This window comes from Lygodium microphyllum, chromosome 20, assembly GCF_053477565.2.
Source record: "Lygodium microphyllum isolate KBCC chromosome 20, Lygodium_microphyllum_v1.1.10, whole genome shotgun sequence".
Lineage (NCBI taxonomy): Eukaryota > Viridiplantae > Streptophyta > Polypodiopsida > Schizaeales > Lygodiaceae > Lygodium > Lygodium microphyllum.
Genome location: NC_141154.1, coordinates 105,468,289 through 105,490,994, shown reverse-complemented (window position 1 = coordinate 105,490,994; position 22,706 = coordinate 105,468,289). Strand labels below are relative to the sequence as shown.

At 41.8% G+C, this 22,706-nt stretch overlaps 1 protein-coding gene across 5 annotated transcripts in view; it reads left to right on the top strand.

Moving 5' to 3' along the window:
- Positions 1 to 22,461, top strand: part of LOC148019216 (putative serine/threonine-protein kinase PBL22) — a 236,778-nt gene extending 214,317 nt beyond the window's left edge. For 2 of the 5 annotated variants that reach the window (XM_087660766.1, XM_087660767.1), the window contains 3 exons: positions 3,363 to 3,513; positions 21,767 to 21,913; positions 22,002 to 22,459. In XM_087660766.1, the coding sequence (XP_087516892.1) occupies positions 3,363 to 3,513; positions 21,767 to 21,913; positions 22,002 to 22,031 (328 nt within the window). In that variant the 3' untranslated portion in view covers positions 22,032 to 22,459. Of the gene's footprint in view, positions 1 to 3,362; positions 3,514 to 21,766; positions 21,914 to 22,001 lie in introns of all 5 variants that reach the window. The other 3 variants (XM_087660769.1, XM_087660768.1, XR_015687550.1) reach the window with 3 other exon arrangements.
- The last annotated feature ends 245 nt before the right edge of the window (positions 22,462 to 22,706 follow it).

Below are 22,706 nucleotides of genomic sequence, written 5' to 3'. Positions count from 1 at the left end.
TACAAATGCTCATGCCACTGTAAATTGGATGATGGATTGCATCTTCATAAGAGTGGGTAATGGATTGCATCTTCAGGCCACATAGAGGATTTGATGACATGATTGTCTACTCAAAGAATGAGACAGAGCATAGAAAGCATTTGGACATTGTGCTCAATGAGCTACATAAGCATAGGGTGGTTATTAATGACAATTGGGGCACATTGTATCAACTAATGGTATTTGTATGAACCCTGCAAAGATTGAGTCAATACGCTCATGGCTACCTTTGAAAAATATAGATGAGATCTATTACAGGAAGTATTTATGTGGTTTTGTTGAAATTGCATCTCCATTGCATGCTTTGCAAAAGAAGAATGTGCCACTTAGATGGACAGCAGTGAAAATTTTAGCATTCGAAAAGTTAAAAGAAAATATGATTTCAGATTTTGTGTTTGTGTTGCCAGACCTAAGGGAATTATTTGTGGTTCAGTGTGATGCATGTGGAAACAACATTAGGGGTGTTTTAATGCAAGATGGCCAAATTGTGGCTTCTAAGAGTTGCCTTCTTTATGATACAGAGAGAAATTTGCAAGTCTATGAGAAAGAGTTATTGGCTATAATTCATGTACTATCTATGTGGAAACCGATTTTACAATGTAGGCTGATCATTAGATATTGAGATACTTTTTGATGCAGACAAAGTTATTAGAGAAGCATATGAGATAGGCAAATTTTCTCTCTATGTTTCATTTTCATATTGTACATATTGATGGTAAAAAGAATGTTGTGTCTGATATACTATCATGTAAGCCTTGGATTTCAGCCATCAGCATGGTCTATCAGATGCCCTAAAGGAATAGTATACTGCCAATTCGGATTTCGCTAATGAGTATGATCAACTTTGCAATGGCCAAAGACATAAGCACTTTGTGCTTAAAGATAGGTTCTTAATGATGCATAGATGACTGTATATCACAAACCAATTGAGGCCTAGAGGGGTCACTGAGAGTCATACTCCTCCTTATGCAAGGCATCGAGGAATAAATGCCACAGTCAAAGTGGTGGAGCATTTCTTTTATCAACTAACTTTGAGGCATGATGTAGAGCAATTTGTCATAATATGCATCATATGTTAGAAAGTAAAGCATAATTGGCAAAGGATGTTGAGTTTGTTGTAGCCCTTGCCGACACCTACAAGGAATGATGGGATATGGACTATCATTTGAAAGTTTAGCAAACAAGCCCATTTCATTCCGGTAAGAAAGAATATAAAGGCCAATAATATGGCACGTTTATTTTTGCAGCATACCTTTAAGTATCATGATATGCTAGAGTCGTATCCCACTTGTCACGAACGGGCTTTTAAGGATGCTTCTTGGGTAACTGTGATTAAATGCCATGCTTGGCAAGAATCCTGTTCAATTCCCCCTCATCTAGCTTCGGATACTGTCACTCAATCTGTTCGATGCAAGGATAAGGTACCATCAGCCAGGATGCTATGGCACATATTGCACTTTTTTTCTTTTTTTCTCTTTTTTTTTCTACCAGAGGCGGGAGGGGAGTCACAACCTGAGTCACAAATGAGATTGCATTGTCTCATTCTCTTTGTCAAGGATGTCCTCTTAGTCCTTTACTATTTGCATTGCTCACTGGATGCTCCCTTTGTTGGATAGGCTCGCTAATGATGAGGAGATTGTTGGTTTGACTATTTCTAGTGGTGAATCAGGCAATAAGTCTGTTTGGCTTAGCTTTGGGTTTTCACATTAATGCTGCTTAGAAATCTACACTAATTTCTTGTACCAAGACTCATGCAAGTTAGGGCTAATAAAAAATGTGTGAATCAGGCAATGGGCCTGTTTGGCTTAGCTTCGGGTTTTCATATTAATGCTTAGAAATCTATACTAATTTTTTGCACTGATACTCGTGCAAGTTTTTGGTTGGCAAGGAGCTGTTGTTTCTAAAGGTGAAATTACTCGACAATTGGGATATCGCATTGGTGTGGATGTGACTCTCAAGCCATTCTTGATTGGATGTTCTCCTAGATTCACAATAGCTTTATGTATTGAAATCTTAGGGCTGGCCTCTTTTTGTGTGGCTGAAAGTGGCTCAATCCATCATGACTAGTATGGTCTCATATTTTGTGCCCTTACTTCCCTAGATCAAGAAGTCACTCTTGGAATTGGTGCAGCCCGTTTGCTTTATGTTGTATAAAAGAAAGGGAATTATTTAGGTCAAGTGTGAATAACTTGGCAGCATGTTATTACTCCAAAATGGTTCGGGCGAGCTGCTTTGTTGGATGTCCATCTCCATATGATAGCATTGAGAATGGCGCTTTTGCAAGCCATATGTGTGCCAAAGTCTCACATGGTCGCATGGTTATCCCAATTTCTTGGTGGCATTTACTGAATTCCAAGAAGCCTCTTACAATTTCTTAGTCCTTTCTCCTTCCTCATTTGATTGGCTCCTAGCAGGAGATTCTCCACTTTACAGTTTGGCATCCTCCTGATCTCTGAAATGAGGCTAATTCATTGCATGGCGAAGTGCTGGAAACTTCTAGGTTGTTAGATTGTCTTGATAATAAAGACTTATAGTGAGATAAATTTGATCAGATTGCTAGATTGGGGTTGTAGATAGTATGTGATGCCGTCATTCTTGGGCAGCCCCATCTTTATTCTTTCCATCACATTCTCCAATATTGCTGAGTGTCTAGATGCTATAGGAAATTTGGTTGACCTTGCAAGAGCAGCTTTAGTGGTATACTCCATTGCTTGCTTTTTAGTCTTCTTCCCCTTGGCAAGATTGGATGTTTGTGAAATTAGATGATTTTCAAAAAGGGTTAGCTAATTAGATCTACCCTAAGGTGGTATAGAATAAGAGATGGGTCACTGAGAAAGTCAATAATAAAGTATGGCATATTCAAGATAGCAGAGGGAACTAGTGAGAGAGATTTCTCCAATTGTGGAAGTCCAAGATTCCTTATCAAGGGAAAGTTTTCATACAGTGGTTGCTTACTAGGGGATCTTCCCAATGGGCATATGCTGCTCTATGGTTTGGATGGGCCTAGTCCTCCTTGATATGGCTACTCCTTGGCTACATATTGTTCGCTCCACTCTTGTTGTGCCACATACATGATATTTGTGTGCTGTATTTTGGTGGCCTTTTGACTTGTGCCATGGCTTGGTGGTGTTTTGGCTTCACTTGTGATTGTTGGGATTTTCTTAGGCTGACTAAAGGCCTAATGTTAATACTTTCATTTAATTTCTTCTTCAAAGAGAGAGAGAGAGAGAGAGAGAGAGAGTGTGTGTGTGTGTGTGTGTGCATGTGTGTGTGTGCGTGCGCGCGCATGCACTGATAAATATTGACAAAAGTGACATGAATAGCAGGTACATGGCGCCTGAATATCTTCTTTATGGAACAGTGAATGTTAAGACAGATGTATATTCTTTTGGGGTTGTGCTTTTGGAAATAATATCTGGCAGAGTTGCCATTGATAGTACCCTTCAAGCGAATGAGAAAAGTCTTGTCCAATGGGTAAAAATCTTAAATCCCAGCTTGAACCTAAATAAAGCTATTGTAGCTTTTCTATGTGTTAAAATGAGTTAATAAACTAATGATTAAGTGCCCTCCCCCCCCCCCGGTGTCCCAAAAAAAAAAAAAAAAGTTGCTGCTCATTTCTATTTCATATCAAGATGGTCCCACTCATGCTGCTGCATGGAATGGAAAAATCAAATGATAGAGAAAACATCAACAAATTAGAAAGCTTGGGAGAATTTCTACATTTTGGAAAACTCAAGTTTGAGCTTCTTCAGCTTTTGAAAGATGGGCAAGACAGTCAGCCCTCGTGAAGTCCCCCTCACTTAGCATACTGTTGGAAAGCTCTTGAACAGTAGGTTCTAAATACACATTCTCCGATAACTCTGATGTCACCACATCTCACTTTCTGGAGTTGGTTGCTACATGATAGGTTTTTGACAAAAGCTTGATAGGACTCACCACACCTCCTCACTTTCTCTTCCAAATAGACCTTGCAAAATGGGAAGAGACAAATGGAGTTGTTCAGCTGAGGCAAATCATAGGTAGAATTATTTCATTGGGTGTCCCACACCATCTATCAGAATTGTGGCACTAGAAAAGCTCTTAAGGCTGCTGAAATGCAAAATAAACAACCTAAGGTGGCAATGAGCTGGACTTAATAGTCATAACTCATGGCAGGTGAGAATGTGTGTGTCAAGGACAACCACCTTTTTTCCAAGTCGGCCATTGAATTCTCATTCATGGCCATTTTCTTCTTTATACAATTATGGTTTCACCTTTGCCTTGATGCACATGCCCTTAAGAGTTATTCCTCTTTGCACATATTGTAAAAGGAGATGTGTTTCAGTTTACTGACTGGACGTTCAATGGTTTTTCTCTTAGGCTGAATCTTAAGTTAGCAAACATCAAAAATCTGTCATGCATGAACCATATTTTCCCTCCTGCAAATGTTGCAATGTTGCAGGCTTTTATTAGCCAGTCCCTATCATGCAAATCCCAGCAAGCTTACGCATCAATGAGAGCTTTCAAGAACTTTTCCATATGAAGAAATCAGTTTGACTATATTTTTGAGCATTGAGCCCTGCAGAATAGAACAGAAGGAAGTGCAGAGAAGAGTCAGGCAATGACATGAACTCCAGAGGGCTAAGTGGTGTTCTTGGCAGGGCAGCATCAAGGGAGCACATATGGGGTGTGAAATATACTCTATTGTTGCGGTCAAGTTTTGAAACTTAAGTCATCATTATGATTTTGGGGGCTCAAAAACGGCGCTAATTTTACTGAATCTTCCATACGACCTTTTTCTTTAGCCTAAAAAGTGAACATTCAATTAAAAGAACATGTGGGTGCTGTTGAGAGAGGGGGAGCTATAGACCGACAATGTGGTGTCTGAGGAGGTTACTAAGCTTGCACCACCCTTTCCATGATAATGATAATCTGTTGCATACTTCTGCAGTAAATATAGAGCTATCTACTTGATCGTAATAGATCCATCTCTCTTTCTTAATTCAAATTGCATTTGACATGAAGTAGTTAAGAGAAAGAATACAAAGGCTGCACACATTAGTTCTGGACAGGGAGAATGCAGTGGATCTATGAACTAAGCAAGCTTAAGATGGAGAGAACAAGAAAACCAAAAGAGGAAGCCTAAGGATATTTCGGAAGGTATCTTGTGCTGAGATATAATTCAGCCCTGGATCGTACATTTCAAACTAAATTTGTAGTTAGATGGGAGGGTCCCTTTATGGTACATCATAAGTTTTCTAATGGCAGCTATCAATTTAAGAAAATAGGAACTAAAGCTATATCATGTGAAGATTGCTTGATAATGACTCTGGACAGCAGATGATTTTCATCCCTGAGGGGCTTTCATCTATTTGGGGGAACTTTACACTAGATGATGGAAGCGGCCAAAAGCCATGAATACAATAGCGCTAGGGTATATTGCCATAAATCAACTACCCACCATGGCCTAAAATGGCCAGATCGACCTAATAGACTAAACTATTAGAGATCCATCATGCTCACAACTAGGAGAAGACAGTGGCATATAGTTTTAACACCTCCTCTTGAATATTAGATGAGGCACTAAACATGTTTGATTCAAAGTAGAATCCAAGAACACCATCTTTAATAGAGATCCACTAAAGGTTTGTACTCACAGTTTTGAGAAATCCTTTAGGCTGCCTCTATAGTAGTCTGTGACTCTACATTAAAGGGCTCCAAGAAACATATCTAATCCAAGTAGTCATAGATGGATCTTTGTAAAACACTTCAATGCAAAAGTTAGGTTAGTGCTCAAGTAAACACGCTTGCTTGCACTCAGTCTCTGCAGATATAGATGGCATGAAGGAAACTCTGGAAGTAGCTCCCAACATTGGTCACTATGTATTTGGTACCCTCTCTAAATCTCCAAAACTTAGTGAGAGGACTAATCTCCATATGACAGGGATGAACAGTTCAGTCAGGAGTATTTTAAATGCAAGAGTAAGCATAACCTCCAATACTACTGAGAAGACTTACCTACTTGGAAGTGCACTTGTTCTCCATAACCCTCCAGGCTCCTAGTATAGAAGCCGTTACCTCAAACTTAGAGGTGTCAAAGTATGTCATTATATACAAATGTTGGTCTAAATTTCTCTCTTAAAATTTAGCAAACAATAAGACCAAAGGTGAATAAAAAGAGTTGACCCAGACAGAGCTCCTAATGTCCCTTACTGAGTCAATGTAGGGCTCACGAACAGAAAATGACCATGACCATTAACAGAGACTTGTATGTTGTATCCTCTAATGGGATAGTTGTTTAGGTCCTTAACACTGTCTTTTATGGGATCCAAATGAGGGGGCCCAACGTGAGCGGGGATCAAAGCTCACCTTATTGGTTGACAAACAAACAGTACCCCAACTATTCACACATCCTTGGGCCCAGGTTTCCAATAGTAGTCTCTACAGAGTCCATTAGATGTTTGAGACATTATCTACATATTACAACATCTTTTTAGCAAAGTAACTATCCCACAAAAACAATAAAAGAATGTGCAAGGATACAGGCAGCTCTAAGAGGACGAGGACTAGGAGAGGCCTCCCTGCAGAGCTGGGACTCTGGCACTTTTTTCCACACTGCCCCTCAAATGGTTTGGCATTATAGCTCACCAGATTGGTTGTTCACACAACCATTGTTATTGTGATGCTCTTAGCTGCTCTTACAGAGTCCATTTGACAAGGGATTTTCTTTGAGGTGCTATTAATAGAATTTTGTTTTCATGAGAAAAAAAGAATGTGTTTGAGTAGTCATTGTGGCACAAAAAGCAAAAAAAAATGTCAAGACTCTTTTGTCTTGTAAAGAATTACACTGCTCATATTTTTGAGTGTGCAAAGGGAAGAAGTTCTCAAGTATATTTAATTCTCAGTACACTTTGTTTCATGTGATATTTTCACTGTATATTCTGGAGATTTGTGTCCTTCACTTTTCATGTTGGGTCAAATTCTCTTGGGGTAGCATTCCCAAATTGAAATTTTCATCATGATCCCTCTCAAAATGGATCCTGACATCAACAAGAAATTTCTAAATATCAATTTACCTTCACAACAAAAAACAAAAGATATGGCTCATATAATTCAGAACATGAAAGTAGCATCTAAAAGCTTATAAATTTGAGGTTTACAACTTTTATATTAGGAATGAAGATCCATCCAAAGAGGGAGCTGGTAAGAATGTTCATTTAGAAATGCTACCTAGAAAACCTGAACCCATTGCAGAAAGGTGAAGATTTTCAAATTGTGGAGCAAGAATCATGGACTGAGGTCCAGATCAGCAGAAAAAAGCACTGTCACTACTCCTACTTTTACAAAAAGGATATGTTTTGGATTTGTGGTGAAATTCTACTTTTTGTCCAATGCAAACAATATTATCACCAGAATATATATATGTCTAGAGCATCTTTACAAGGATTGGACTTCAAAATTATATAACCTTCCTGAATAATATATAAGCAGCTTTAACTGACTGCTCCTTATTCACTTCACTGACTGCTCCTTATTGACTTCCCTTGTTCATCAATATACTAAAAAATGTGTTTGCCACGAGCCTTGGATATATTTGCTAGCATTACCTGCCTCCTAGGCAAGGGAGAATTGAAACATAATTTCCTGCATCTCTCAATTTGCTTCAAAACATCATCTCTGAAATAACTACTCAGAACTTGAGACTTTCCATATCCATTTTTCCTTATTTTGCATCTCCGAACAGCATGCAGTGCAAGCTAATATTACTATTGGGACCAGAATTCTAGACCCATTTCCCAATCTTATTCCACAGACCTCAGACATTTCCATAAAACATGCAATAAAGTCTCCTTCTGTCATTTGCAGAATGGGCATAATAGAAATATCTGCTTCATCTCTTTATAGTTGGCAGCTTTGCCCATTAGTACTTTTCACAAAAATATGTCCAGTCGCTTGGATTGAGTGGCTTTCCAAACTCTCTTAACTCTCTGTCTGCACTTTTAACTTGGCATTTTAAATTTGTTTTAACCAGTGACTGAATGCCTCCTCAATCCAGGCATCTGTTTCCCTAAACCTATTACCAACTTTCTCTAGCATCTTTCCATTAACTTCATGCCAATCTCTCAGAAGATGTGAGGTCCTGCAGACAGAAGAAGGTTGCTCTTCTTTCTTCTTTCTGAATAATTGAGTACTGCATCTGTTAATCCGTATATGTGCTGACAAATTTCCATCTGGTTACGATTCCACACCACACATCTGATCACCTTTGAATATGATTCTCATAGTGTACTGCTCAAGAAGATCTTTTGTTATGACAACAAAGTCATCAATAGAGGTTGCTCCTGGAATCCATAGTACTTGGGATAGACAACTATCTTTTCTGTACTTAGCCACAACTGAAGCATTGAAGTTTAAAGCAATGGAAGGCAAGCTTGTTCTTGGTGATTGGATGGATGGAAACAGACAGCCTAAAATCTCATATTTTATTTTGATAAACATGAACTTTAGCCTTGGTCCACAGTGCTCATAGGATGTTTCCATACAAGCACAAGCTAGGTAGCTTCAGGGCCACCATGTTCTCTTTGTCATTGTTGCATGACAATCCACCCATGTGCACTAGCTCATTAGACTGCTCCTGTTAAGCTACAACAAGATAGGTCAAAATTAATATTTAGATTATTGACTGATTTATAATTTGTCCCTCATTCAGCCTCAAAAAGAAATTCAAATGAAATTTCTAAAATGAAACTTGAAAAGTTTCAGCAGGACAAAAGTCTAGAAGTTCTATAAAAGGGGATAACGGGACATGCGACTTTCATAATCATTTTCAAGTGCCATATTTGTCAGCCTCCCATCTGCATCATCTTCAGCTTCCCATCAACATCATCTTTAGCCCATCATCATCCATCAGCTCCTTCCAAAGCTGTCCAAGTTAGCTCTGAAGGTTCATGCTGCTCCTCTGCTGCCTTAGCGCTGGTGTTTGTTGTCTAGGCAATGTCTTAGTATCTCAGCTTCCTAAGACTGCTCTAGGTGCTGCCATGCTAGTTATCTCAGCAAAATCCAACCATTTGAGTCATCAAAGCTGAAGATTCTAGCAAATCTCTGTTGTAAACCCTAATTTACAGCAAAAACTAGGGTTTTGATATCCACCTCAAGATGCATGCTCAGAATCGAAGGTCTAGAACTTGCATTCTAGCAGCTGAAATTGTGGAATTTCAGGGAGATTCAAGGGGCTAGCTAGTGAATATCTAATTTGGGGCTTCATTTGTCTTTATAGGAGTAGGATGAAAACCAATCCCTAAGCAAACCAAGGGGCAAATTGGTTTGAACGCTTGGGGGTCAATTTTGACAACAAGAGGCACTTGGATTAGTGAAGGAGAATAAAGAATCTCAATTATACTCTATCCATTTGCAATAAAAGCTAAAGAAATACTACAAGAGGCACCAATTTTGGGGACAGCAAGCTGTCCATTGTCCAAGATTGAAGTGGTAAAGTGTGCATTTTCAGTTTGTGCAAACTTTATGCTTATGGAAAGCTAGTTTCAAGGTTTCATCGTCAAGATACCATCAACTCCCTTGAATTGGTTGGCCCAAGGCACATGATTGTAGCTCATAAGCTTTGCTCTAATGCTGACATTGTATTCCACTGAGTATTATAGCAAGAATATTTTCGGATAGTGAGATGGGTTCAAGCAGTGATGATGCCTCTTAGTCTGAAAATTCACATGATAAAGAGGGAAATGCAATGTCTAATCTTGGACAAGGCACGTAGCGTGGACATCAAGCTAACAATGTTGGTTTAGACCAAAATGTGGATTCTTCTAGGTCTCTAAAAGCTCATGACCCCAACAAGAAGAAGAGAAATTTGATGACCAATTTAAAGATCAGTTGAAGAAAGCAATTGAAATGTTTATGCAATTGGCAAATGATCCTCAATTCATGGGCTTTTTGAACCCCTCTAAGGAGGGTAGCAAAGGCAAGAAGAGGAATTTGTCTTCAAGAGCTTCAGGACAGCAAGATGCACCGAAGAAAGAGCCAATACAACAGCATGATATTCCAAGCATGTGTAGTAAGAAAAATCAAATGATGCCAATGGGTCAATTGATACATGTGCAAGGCCAACTTGAAAGTGTCAATTCTATGCTTTTTAGATAGTCATGCATACATGCAACCATGGGGCAATTAGGGTACTTTGATGGTGGCATTAGTTTCCATGCTATGGTGGGTCAGGAACTACATACGAAGCAACCAATGCATGGTGTGCAAGGCCCAATGTATCTAGATATGGCTGGTAATATGCATAACCCATGTATAGTAATGTTGGCATGATGCTAGGGAACAAAGTGACAAGTTTGGCAATGCATGTATACAACCTATTGTGTTTGGGACTCATGGTATTAATGCTAGTTATGCAAATACTCCATATAGTGCTGGTCATGGGAAAAATATAGCTATTAATACATGCAATGTATGGGAAAATGTATCTTGATATGGCTTGCAATATGCGAATTCCAATGCACAGTCACATTGCAATGGTCCAAAGTATGCAAACAAGAATGTTTCCTAATACATTTGGTGCTCCTAACATGGCAAGTACACATGGGGGGCTAGTCAATGGGATGTAATATTGCATATTAGAGTTAAGTTGAAATTGCAGCAATGTGAAAGTATAAAGCATTCCAATGATTAAGAGGAAAAAATGCCTAGAACCTAGTGGAGGTTTTGAGGTGAGTAAAGTTAGAGGTAATTTCCATGTGCTTCTTATTTAAGTGTCAACATTGTTTCACCTATGAAAGAATGCATCTAGATAGAGAAGAATGACCTGGCAGATCATCTTCAATGGAGACCCATTGGTAATGACGAGTGGCAGTACTCGTGAAGGGTAGACTGCCACATGGGTGAAGGCTGATGGCTGAAATCTACAGTGAAGAATGAGACTGAATGGTGGACAGCCTATCTATTTATAGATATTAAAGGGTACCCCAAAAAATTAGGGTTTTGGGGAACCACTAAAACTCTCTCGAAACATGCAGCAAATTTCTGTTTTTCAGTACTTAAGTGTGTTTTGGGACTATTTCAAGATGTTAATTGGCTATAAAGTGTATTTTAAATCAACACCCCCTCTCAGGCCCAAAACTAAGCCTCAAAAGGGAATATTGAGCTAAAATATACATTACGTGCTGATTAGCCTCTTAAATAGCCCCAAAACACACTAGAAAATGCTCTTTTAGAGTAAAAACCCTAAAACGGGGAGCCGTTCAAGAGAGTTCAGTGGAAACCCTAAAACGGGGAGCGGTTCAAGAGAGTTCAATGGAAACCCTAAAATGGGGAGTGGTTTGAGAGAGTTCAGTCAAAACCCTAATTTTTGGGGCGCCCTTCCACATCTATAAATAGAGAGGTTACCCCCATTCAATCTTATTCCGTCTTTGTAGGTTTTACACTCTCCAGTGCAGATTTCAGCCATCATCTACCTCCATGTGGCTGTCCAACCCTCGCCGCGACTGCTGCCACCTCTTTCTCCAGCCTCATAGTGCCCTGGTGCCTTTCTCCAGTTGTCGCCCACTGTCAGGCGCCATCTCCCAAGTTGCATTTGGCCTCCAGCCGCCATCGCTAGCATCTCCAACATCAGGCGACATCCTACAGCATTCGTTTGCATCCTTCTGGAGCCACCTAGTATCATCTCGCTACTCTGTTGTTGTCGCCTCTGTCTTTGGCAGCCCTTGGTGTCAGCGTTTTGCAATATTCTATCTCTTCACACTCCAACTGGTGGTCACAGACTTGGGATCCGTCTTTGGTGGACGTCACACTCCGACATTGCTTTGCCCTTGAGCACACTGTACACTCTTACATTCATTTACAGCATTCATTCACTTCAAAGTTGTGTTATCTCTCTCCCTTCTTCTATTTGTGTTTGAGTTTTGAGTTTTGCGTTTAGGGTTTGAGTTTTGCCCTCTGTGTCTATGTCTGTCTCTTTATGTTTCTTTAGTGGTCATACACTCTATGTGTCCTCAGTGCAAACCCTAGTAGTTTTCTTCACATGTATCAGAGCCGGTGCTCTTGTAAAGAGTATCCTGCGGATATTGTGGAAAGTTAGTCTTTGTGTGAGGCACACAATATGACTCGTAACCGAATCACAATGTCCGAGACACCTTCTTCTCCAGCTCCTATGATGTCTTATCAGGCTTCTCCATCATTGGAGGCCCTGAGACAACAGTATGGACTCAGTGAGGAGAACGACACTCCACCTTCACCAGATTTCACTAATATGACAGACGAGGACTTTGAGGAGTACTATCGCAATAAGTACGATGATGTTTACACCCCTCCTACCAATTTCGCTACCACATTCGGACCGGTTGGTGAGGCTGGCAACCTTTCCGATCATGGAGGACATATGGCATTCAGAACATCTAGCGATCCATCTTCATCATCTCAGCCAAGTCCAATGTCAGTTTTGTACAATTCTTTTGTGTTGCACAAATCAAAACCCTCGCTTGTTTCTTTTTTTGAGGTACAGGATCCGGATGGCTTTCCATATGTGAACTTCAATAGAGGGGGCTCATGAAGCAGACGGAATTCAGGTACATCTACAGCTTTTGTTTCATTTGAGCATATCACACACACTTCTCACTTCCCTCCCATCCCACCCTCTTCTATATCACACCTTGATCATCTCTCATCATCTTTCCAAAACCTTGGATTACACTCCACATCTGTATCACACACCCTAGGGGTTGAATCTTCCATCTCCACTCCTAGCACTTTTTTCTTCTCCACCCCATTCTCTACCTCTTTGCACCATGGTACTTCATTAGGTGGAATGCCACCCTTTAACACAGTGCCTCTCACCTTTCAGCAAATGGGCACACCCATAACTCTTGGGTCGACTGTGATGGGCATTCCCCTCACTATCCCCAACTTCACATCTCTCATGACCACTCATATGTAGGGGTTTCCATCCTCCGCTTATGGTGCGTCGGTGCGTCTTCACACTCTCGACTGCTATGTGGCTTATCACCGTACTTGGTGCATCAATCTTGACTTTGAGCTTCAAGAGTTCTCTATTAAGGAAGGGGATGATCTGAAAGTCAAGCTGGCTGAATATAGGCGGTTACTTGTCGAGTTCGCCACTACTGGCTCTCCAAAGTCAGATGACGATCAGGTTACATTCTTCTTGAATAAGTTACTCGAAAAGTACTCAATTTCATTCAACACATCATCTTTCAATCTCGATTGCCAACCTTTCTACGAGTTCAAGTGTCACTTTTTGCTTTAAGCGAGGCTGCATAATCAAGTCTACAAGAAATACTCATCATAGTCTTATTTAGAGCAGAGGGAGTTGGTTGCCTCTTTTTCGGGAGGGAAAACCACCAGTGGCAAGAACTCACAAGATGTGAAGGCAAGCCAATCAAAGGGTGACTCCTCTTTCTCCGATGGAACCAAAGAATCTAGATCTATCTGGCAGCAACTCCCTAAGAAAAACCGGTTTTGCACGCACTGCCAGAGAGTAGGCCATGTGGACGAGGAGTGTCGCTCCAAGGCACAAGCTCTTCCACCTTAAAAGCCTCTGCAAACCAGTGCGACTACATAGTCCAGTGGAGCTACGCCTTCCGCTTCTACTTCATCTGCTCCTTTAGCACCCACCATTGCTGCTAAACATGTGGCTCGAGTACAGCCTCAGCAGCCCATCTCTTTCACTACTCCTTAGGGACTGGTTGATTGGTCTGCAGGTTCCGATCCCGTTGCACTTAATGCATCTATCTCACCTTCCTCCCCACCTCGTCAGATGTTTCCTTGGTAGAGCCCTGCTATACTGGACGTACGCGATGGTAGCCACCTTCTTAAACTAGCATGTCTCTAGGTCCTTTCGGATACCCTAGGTCAGTCTAGCATTCATTTTTTACACTCTTGGACTCGGGCCCATAGGATTGCTTGTCCTTAGCTTTTCCATTCTTTTGACTTCCGCTACATTTACTCACACACATGCACATTCATTGCATTTATTTTGAGTTAGATTTTCTTTATGTTATGTTTTACTTTGGAGCATCTCACCACTAACCTCTGTGTTTACATATTTTTCATCTCTTTTGCAGGGTTTTGTCTTTCAATGTAAGGCTAACTTAGAGATTGCTTTGGTCGACTTGGGCTAGAGACGTGGGGATGTGCACCGTTCCTTTCATGGTTTCATTACCCTAGAAGTGCTTACTCTTCTTCCAGCATGGCGGTTTCCCCTCCCAAGGCGGATAGTGCAGCATCTCTCTCGATGTTATTATGGCAGTGACTTCTACCTTACTCTTCTAGTGGGGTGCTTCATCCACTTCATTCACTTCCTCTTCTTTCATTCCTTATGGTTCTCAGCACCATCCAAAGACCACCAACAGGCTTCTCTTCCTTCTTCGGCATCTACATCCAAGTTGAGAGGGGGCTCCTACCCTTCTTGGTATTCTACAGGCTTTAATACTTTATCTTCGACATCAGCTTTTCCCTACCTGTTGTACTTTACCCTTTGCATTGCATGATTTCATCACCTTTGTACTAGGGCGCTTGGGCAAGTGAACAATTTTTCCATGAGGAACATTGTTGAAGTGGCACTTGCTACATGAGCATTCTTCAGCATGTAGCATACTTTGCATCTCATTGTGTAGAGCACCACTTGAGTGGATCTAAGTTGTTTCCAGCGGCGGCTATTGTTACCACACCACCATCCTCCTTCATCACATGGATGCCTCATTACGTGTTTTTTCTTCGTCATCAACATCCCTGAGTGGATGTGTTAGCTTGTACTGTTTTGTGATGTGTTGGGTGTATCCTTCTTGTTGAGCTAAAATATGCATTACTTGCTTATTAGCCTCTTAAACAGCCCCAAAACACACTAAAAATGCTCTTTTAGAATAAAACCCTAAAACGGGGAGTGGTTCGAGAAAGTTTAGTGGAAACCTTAATTTTTGGGGCGCCCTTCCACATCTATAAATAGACAGACTGCCCCCATTCATCCATCATCCTTGTTTGCAAGTTACACCAGCCCACACACCCTCTGCTGTTGTTGGCGCCCAGTTTCCACGCCTCCATCTGCTCTCCAGCTGTCATCGACTGCAGCCACATCATCTTCAGCCTGTCCATTGCTGTAGGCGACAGCTCTCAGCTGTTGGTGACTGCTCCAAACTATCCCAGACTGCTGTTCAGCCTGCTGTCCATCATCTCCAGGGTCAGTCGGCCTGCGTTTTCAGCATTGCAGGCCCTGACACTCTCAGACACTATTTCAGCCTGCTGTTTACAGCAGACTATGCACAGTTTCTAGTCCCCCGATTAGTGGTACACTGCTGCATTTACCAGTTTCCAGCCTCCAAACTGCTGCGTTTTGGTGACCAGCCTGCTGCCATTCACTATTCAGCACTTCTACGCTCCGACTGGTGGTCACAGACTTGGGATCCGTCTTTGGTGGACGTCACACTCTGACATTGCTCTACCCTTGAGCACACTGTACACTCTTACATTCATTTACAGCATTCATTCACTTCAGAGTTGTATTCTCTCTCTCCCTTCTTCTGTTTGTGTTTGATTTTTGCCCTCTGTGCCTGTGTGTGTCTGTGTCTTTGTGTTTCTGTCGTGGTCGTACACTCTGTGTGTCCTCAGTGCAAACCCTAGCAATCTTCTTAACACTTTCTACTCCTGTCTTTTGGGTCACTATTACTTAGTCGGCCGCATCCCATCAAATTTACCTCACTTATTCAAAAAAAAAAAAAAGTTCCATGTGGTTTCATCTGTCTTTGTAGGGCTTGGTAGGCCATTGGGTAGCCGACGTGCACCCTTTGTCCAATACCCTATCCTCTCTGGGGTGACTACTTGGATTTCCGTGGCATTGCCTCTGTAGTCTTGGTAGGCCACTGGGCAACCGACGTGGACCCTTTGTCCGATGCCCTGGCTGCTTTGGGCTGGGATGCCTTGGGGTCAATAAACATCACAGTGATTGGCCTAACCTTTTGGCTCAATTTTGGGCCTGAGAGGAGGTGTTGAGCTAAAATATACATTATTTGGTGATTAGCCTCTTAAACAGTCCCAAAACATACTAGAAAATGCTCTTTTAGAGTAAAAACCCTAAAAGGGACAGTGGTTCAAGAGAGTTCAGTGGAAACCCTAAAACAAGGAGCAATTCGAGAGAGTTTAGTGAAAACCCTAATTTTTGGAGCGCCCTTCCACATCTATAAATAGACAGGTTGCTCCCATTCAGTCTTATTCCGTATGTGCAGGTTTCACACTCTCCAATGCAAATTTCAAACATCAATCTATCTCCACGTAGCTATCCAACCCTCGCGATTGCTGCCACCTCTCCCTCCAGCCTCCCAATGCCCTGGCGCCTTCTTCCAACTATTACCCACTGTCAGACGTCATTCCCCAAGTAGCGTTTGGTCTCCAGTTGCCATTGCCAACATCTCCAACATCAAGTAACATCCTATAGCCTGCGTTTGCATCCTTTTGGAGCCACCTAGTGTCATCTCACCTCTCTGCAGTTGTCACAAACTCTAGCAGCCCCTTGTGTCAACGTTTTGCAGTTTCCTCTCTCTTCATACTCTGACTGGTGGTCACAGACTTGGGATCGGTCTCTAATGGACGTCACACTTCAACATTGCTCTGCCCTTGAGCACATTGTATACTCTTACATTTCTTTATAGCATTCATTCACTTCAAAGTTGTGTTCTCTCTCTCCCTTCTTCTGTTTGTATTTGAGTTTTGAGTTTTGTGTTTAGGGTTTTGAGTTTTGTGTTTAGGGTTTTGAGTTTTGAGTTTTGAGTTTTGTCCTTTGTGTCTATGTTTGTCTCTTTGTGTTTCTGTCATGGTCGTACACTCTATGTGTCCTGAGTGCAAACCCTAGCAGTTTTCTTCACATGAAAGGCTTGCAATGTTTACCCCAAGGCGTCCCATTCCAAAATGGCCAAGGCATCGGACAAAGGGTATACGTCAGCTGCTATCTAGTGGCCTACTACGAGGAGAAAGGCGATGGCTATCTTATCAAGGGAGTCCAAGTAGTCACCCCGGAGAGGACAAGGCATCAAACAAAGGATTCTTGTCAGCTATCTGATGGTCTACCAAGGCCTACAAAGGTTGATGAAACCACATTGAACTTTTTTTATGTTTGTTTCTTTTTTGTGAGAAGTTAAGTTAGGGGTAGCAGTTGATTAAGTAACAGTGACCTAGAAAAAAAGAGTAGGGATGGTACACCCAACACATCATAAAACAATACAAGCTTACCTAACCTCTCGAGGATATCAATGACGAGGGAAAGGTGATGAAGGATCATGTGAAGAAGGATGGTGGTGTAATCTGCTAGGGAAAACAGCTTAGGATCTATACAATGGTGCTTTGCACAACGGGATGCATAGTATACTACATGCCGAAGAATGTTCATGCAACAAGTGCCACTTGGATAGTGTCCCTCATGGAGAAATTGTTCACTTGCCCAAGCGCCCTAGTACAAAGATAATGAAATCATGCAATACATAGGAGAAGGTACAACAGGGGGAAAAGAGCTGATATTGAAAACAAGTGCCAAAACCTATAGAATACCAAGAAGGGTAGGAAGCCCCTCCCAACCTAGATGTCAATGCCGAAGAAGGGAGCTTGATGATGTCAATCTTCGTGTGGTGTTGGGAACCATGCGGATGAAGATAATGAAGCATCCCTACTAGAAGAGTAAGAATAGAAGACACCACCATGATAGCATCAAGAGAGATACTACACGATTTGCCACGGGAGGGGGAGTCTCTATATAAGTAAAAGAGCAAAACTCCAAGTAGATGCAACCATGAAAGAAACGGCACGCAAGTCCTATCTCCAGTGCAAGAAGGACTAGTACAAACCTGCATGTTAGCCCTACACTGAAATACATAACCCTATAAAAGAGATGAAAATCTGCAAACACAGAGATAAGTAGTAAGATGCTCCAAAAAACAAAAAGTAAAACTGAAAATAAAAAAATCAAAGTTAACTAAAAGTGCAATGCAATGAGCATGTATGTATGCAACAGAAGTCTAAAAAGGAAAAGGCTAAGTGTGTGGCTACCATCGTGTACGGCGAGGCAAGAAAAGGGGTCCTAGAAGGTGCAGTGAATGCCCTATGAATGGATGTGTAAAGTGCAATAGGTGAGCTACTAGTAAACCAGTCAGCTAACCCTTTAGGGGTAGTAAAGATATAGGCTGCTAAGGTTGTCTACATGCCACATATCCAGTAGCCATTGGGATAGATGGAGCAGATGGAGCGATGGTGGAAGGCATAGCCCCACTGGACTAGCCAGCTGAAGTGGAGGCAGTCGCAGTAGTCTGTTGCGGGTTTCTAGGTAAAAGACCTTGGGCCTCATACGACACTCCTCGTCCACATGGCCCAACCTATGGCAATGTGTGCAAAATCTATTTTTCTTAGGAATTTGTTGCCAATGAAGTCATGTTTCTTTGGTTCGGTCAAAGGAAGTGGTGTCACCCTTGTTTTGGCTTACCTTTGCATCTTGGGAGTTCTCATCGCTATTGGTTTTTCCTCCCAAAGAAGCAGCAACCAACCCTCGCCCCTCTGAATGAATGGGTGTAGAGGACTTCTTGTGGACTTGATCATGTAGCCTCGCGCAATGCAAGAACTGGCACCCAAACTCATATAAGGTCGGCAATCTAGATAGTGAGATAATGTGCTAGATAAAATGGATGTATTTGTCAGGCAACTTGTTCAAGAAGAATGTGACCTAATCACGATCTAGACTTTGGGGAGCCAATAGTAGCAAACTCTGCAAATAACTGCCGATAACTTGACTTTTATATCATCCCCTTTCTTAATGGAAAAATCTTGAAGCTTAAAATCGAGATTGATACATCGAGTGCAATCTCGTGTTGCATAGTGTTCAATGAGATTGATACATCGAGTGCAATACAGTTGGGAAGCAATCCTAGAGCGCCCACCATGCATACAACTTTGACCAACCTTTCTAGAGAGCCCCAACACGACTTAGAGGAGGAGCATGCGATGGTGACAAAACTTGCTGCCGGATTAATAACTGCATTGAGAATGACATTTCTGCCACTGAGGCCAACTGGGAGGTAGCCAAAAGCCCTCAACTTAGCTTACACTTTGGCTTTAAGCCAATCAAACTTTTGCCTCTCAGTGATGGCAAATCCAGCAAGAAACCCAAGGCATCAGAAAACTGGATTTGGCTTAATGATCTTGTAGCCATACTCTAGCATCTAATCATCAACATCTGAGATTGTGAGGGGAGGCATCTCTATCTTATGCACAGTAATCTCAGAGCCTGAAACACTGCAGAAGAGATTGTAAACATCCAGTAGGGAATTGGCATTTTGCTTGGAGGCCTTAACACCCTGATTAGTGCAAGGGAGAAGTGAGCCGACCTTTCTGAAATGGGTAGCACAATCACAGATGTCCTGCATATAGACATCCCATAAGTGAAAAGAATTCAATGGGCAGCCCGTCAGGTCTAGAGTTCTTACCAATCTCCATCTTTTTTACCACAAACTCCAGCTCCTCAACCAAGAACGGTCAGGAGATTAGGGTGGCCACCCATTTCAGCAGTCACCTTGCCCATGCATGGAGTGGGGAGCTTAACCAGGTCCTCCCCATAGCAAGTGGAGGAGAGTGACAGTGATAGGCATTAGTCATGTGGCTCCTCCTAGTCTGAGCTCTAACTCTACCATTAGTTCTTGGAGAGAGTGACAACAGCTTTAATACAGTTGATGATTCGCTCAAAGGGGTTACTTGCTGGGCTCGGACCATGCAGCCTCTCCTTTTTAGATCCCACAAGTACAAGGAAGAAGCCTTTGCCAATGAAGCAATATTGCTGCAGAGTTTCCTGTGACGAGCATGTTGAGAGGAACCACCGTCCAAAGTCGTCTGCAGAGGGAATTCTTCCCATGAAGAAGAAGAAGACTCCAACTGTGCTGAAATCGACATATCTACATTTGATACGTGGCTAGAGGAAAGCCACAGGCGCCCTAAACACCTTTTAGCAATCCTGAATCTGCCTTTTTCTCATGTCAAAGAGAGCCTTGAGCTCTCCTCGTACTCCCTTCTCTATGTCCTCCATGTTGACTGCATCTTTCATGGCAGCAGAGAGGTAATCCAACTCCATAGCCTCCCCATTCTTCCCCACCTTTGCTAGATTGCCCTCATGCTCTGCCTCATTGTGCTGCCATTTGGAGGAGGAAGCTTGCATGGGGGAGACTTGCCACGTGGCAGCCTCCTTAGGCTCATGTAATGAATGCCTTAAAGGGCACTAATGGCTCCTTTATTGCCACTCACCCCTCACTCCAGCTCATGTCCCCATCCACCACCGTCTTTGCAAGACCCTTGACAGTGGTCTATACCCTTTGTTGCCTCGACTTGAATTTTTCTTTAAAAGAGGGGGAAACCATTGCTTATCTGTCTTTCTTGGGCTCCCTGTTTACATGTGAAAATAAAATATTGTATTAAAGAATAAAGATGTGCCTAGACATTACAAAACATTGAAAGGGATTCTACTTATCTGGAATTATTGATTGCTCTAGTGATCTTCTCCAGATCATTCTTAGTGATTTTACAAAGCTTACATGAGGTTTCCCAGAACCAAAAGACTTTGTGTGCTATCTCAGGCCACGTTGCTGGGATCTTCTTCCTTCACAGACCAAATTTACCTTGGTTTCCTAGATTGAGCGAAGTGAGAATAATCTCACCAACAGCCACGCTAGATATTTGGCCCTATTTCTGGTGCCAAAATTACCAAAGTTAATTTGACTTCATTCATTCACCTTGACATTGTCAAAAACTTGCATCCAAGTAGTACTTTCTTGACATCCATCCCAAAACAGGTGCTGTAGTGTCTCAATGTCAGGATTAGAACAGCTCCTAATCATCCCAAGTAGAGTTAAACAATCAATCTCCACGATCACTGGTGCTCCGATAAAGTATTCCTTGTCAAGGATTGATGACCCTGCTGTCATTGTGACTGCTTTTCGTCAGTAATTCAGTAGTGAAGTTAGTATTCTTGGGCTTCCGTATTATTGTAGGTGGTTTTCCCTTGAAAAACTACAGCATCAGATTAGACGGTTGGTCACTTACATTTGTTCTGCTCCTCTAGCTCCTTTCTCGCTGCAATATAGCCAGATCTCCCAGGCTAAGCTTTCCTAGTTTATTCTGGATATGTGATACACTTACCCTAGCATTACATAATTATGCTCACTTTCTTTTTATCGATAAGGCAAGAGCCACTTTAGACAACATGAACAGTTCGAGACATCAGTGCTCAATGCTTTACCTTCTTGGACCGTTCTTTCCAGCATTCTATCAGCTGGAGGACCTTAATCGACAGCATCTGAATGCGTGTGCCTTATCAGCTGAGTTCAATGAGCTTTTTGCATCAATTAATACAGGGATGGTGGTGTTATATATTCAGTTTATCATATTCAAGCATGCGTAGGATTACTTTTGACCAATATAGTAGTTGGGGGATGGCAAGCTGATATGCAGCCACAGACCATACAGATATCGTCAGTCAGAGGGTTTGCTTTCGACATACTATTGTAGGCAATATATAGTACATGGTGTACTTGTGCACAGCGTTTTGTGCTTTACTTTCTGCTGCTTGTATCAGTGGTCACCTCTCTAATCACACAGCTCTCATTGTAGATTCTGTCACGATAATGTTCAAATATTCTTCCTTCAATGAGCAGAATTCAAAACCCCCGTTTTGAGACTTCCCAAATTGGTATTCACTGTGCAGGCTAGGTATCTTGAGAAAGCAAAATCTTTACAAAGGTTGGTGGACAAACGGCTCACAGATGTAAGTATGTTGCAACTAAAGCAAATGACTCAAATTGCATTTGACTGTATCAAGCTCCTTCCAGAAGACCGCCCAGACATGGCAAAGGTAAACCCCTTATGAGATAAATGAGAACTGTTAGATTTGTTACTCCGGTGGAAACTTCTGTGAAACTCTTGTGTTGTCCTATATAAAGGTCGTGGCGTTACTTGAGCGCCACCATTGAGACTGGAAGCGAATGGAGAAGAAGAATATATCGGCGCCGTGACGCCGTCTCTAAGCTCAAGTATACACGAGCCGTCTAGGTGTGGGGCCTAGACATCTAAGCTCTTCTCTCCGATTACCAAGAACGATGAACAGTATAGCCAAATAAGCGGCAGAGGTCCCCCAAAAGTATTGATGTAAGGCTAAACTGAGATCTCGAAATTGAGCGAGCAGTATCAGATTTTGCGTACCATGTTCTTAAGGGAAAGGCAACAACAATTAGTTTAAAGAGAGCTTGCAAGATAAGTTGACGAGACATTTCTATTATTTTGTAAGTAAGAGAGGAATGAAGTTTTAGGCGTTTGATATTAGGGCCTACACTTGTTACATCTAGTAATACTTGTCCCAAATACGTTCATACATTAACTAGCAAACCAAAAAAGGAAGTAAGGAACAATGACAAGTGTAAATAAGAAAGAGCACTATAGTTTAAATATTTGCCTTTAACATTTACTAGCGCTTCACACGCACAAAATGCTAGGCCATTTCGTAGTAGGAAGTGGCAAAACGAAGTTGTTGTGCGATAGCTCAACAATCCATTTCTCATCTTTCTCTCTTCTTTTCCCTCTCTCTTGAAGCCATCCTCAATTGAGTTTAAACTCTTCCTTGGGAACTCTATTCTTTCTAAGGTCTTGGG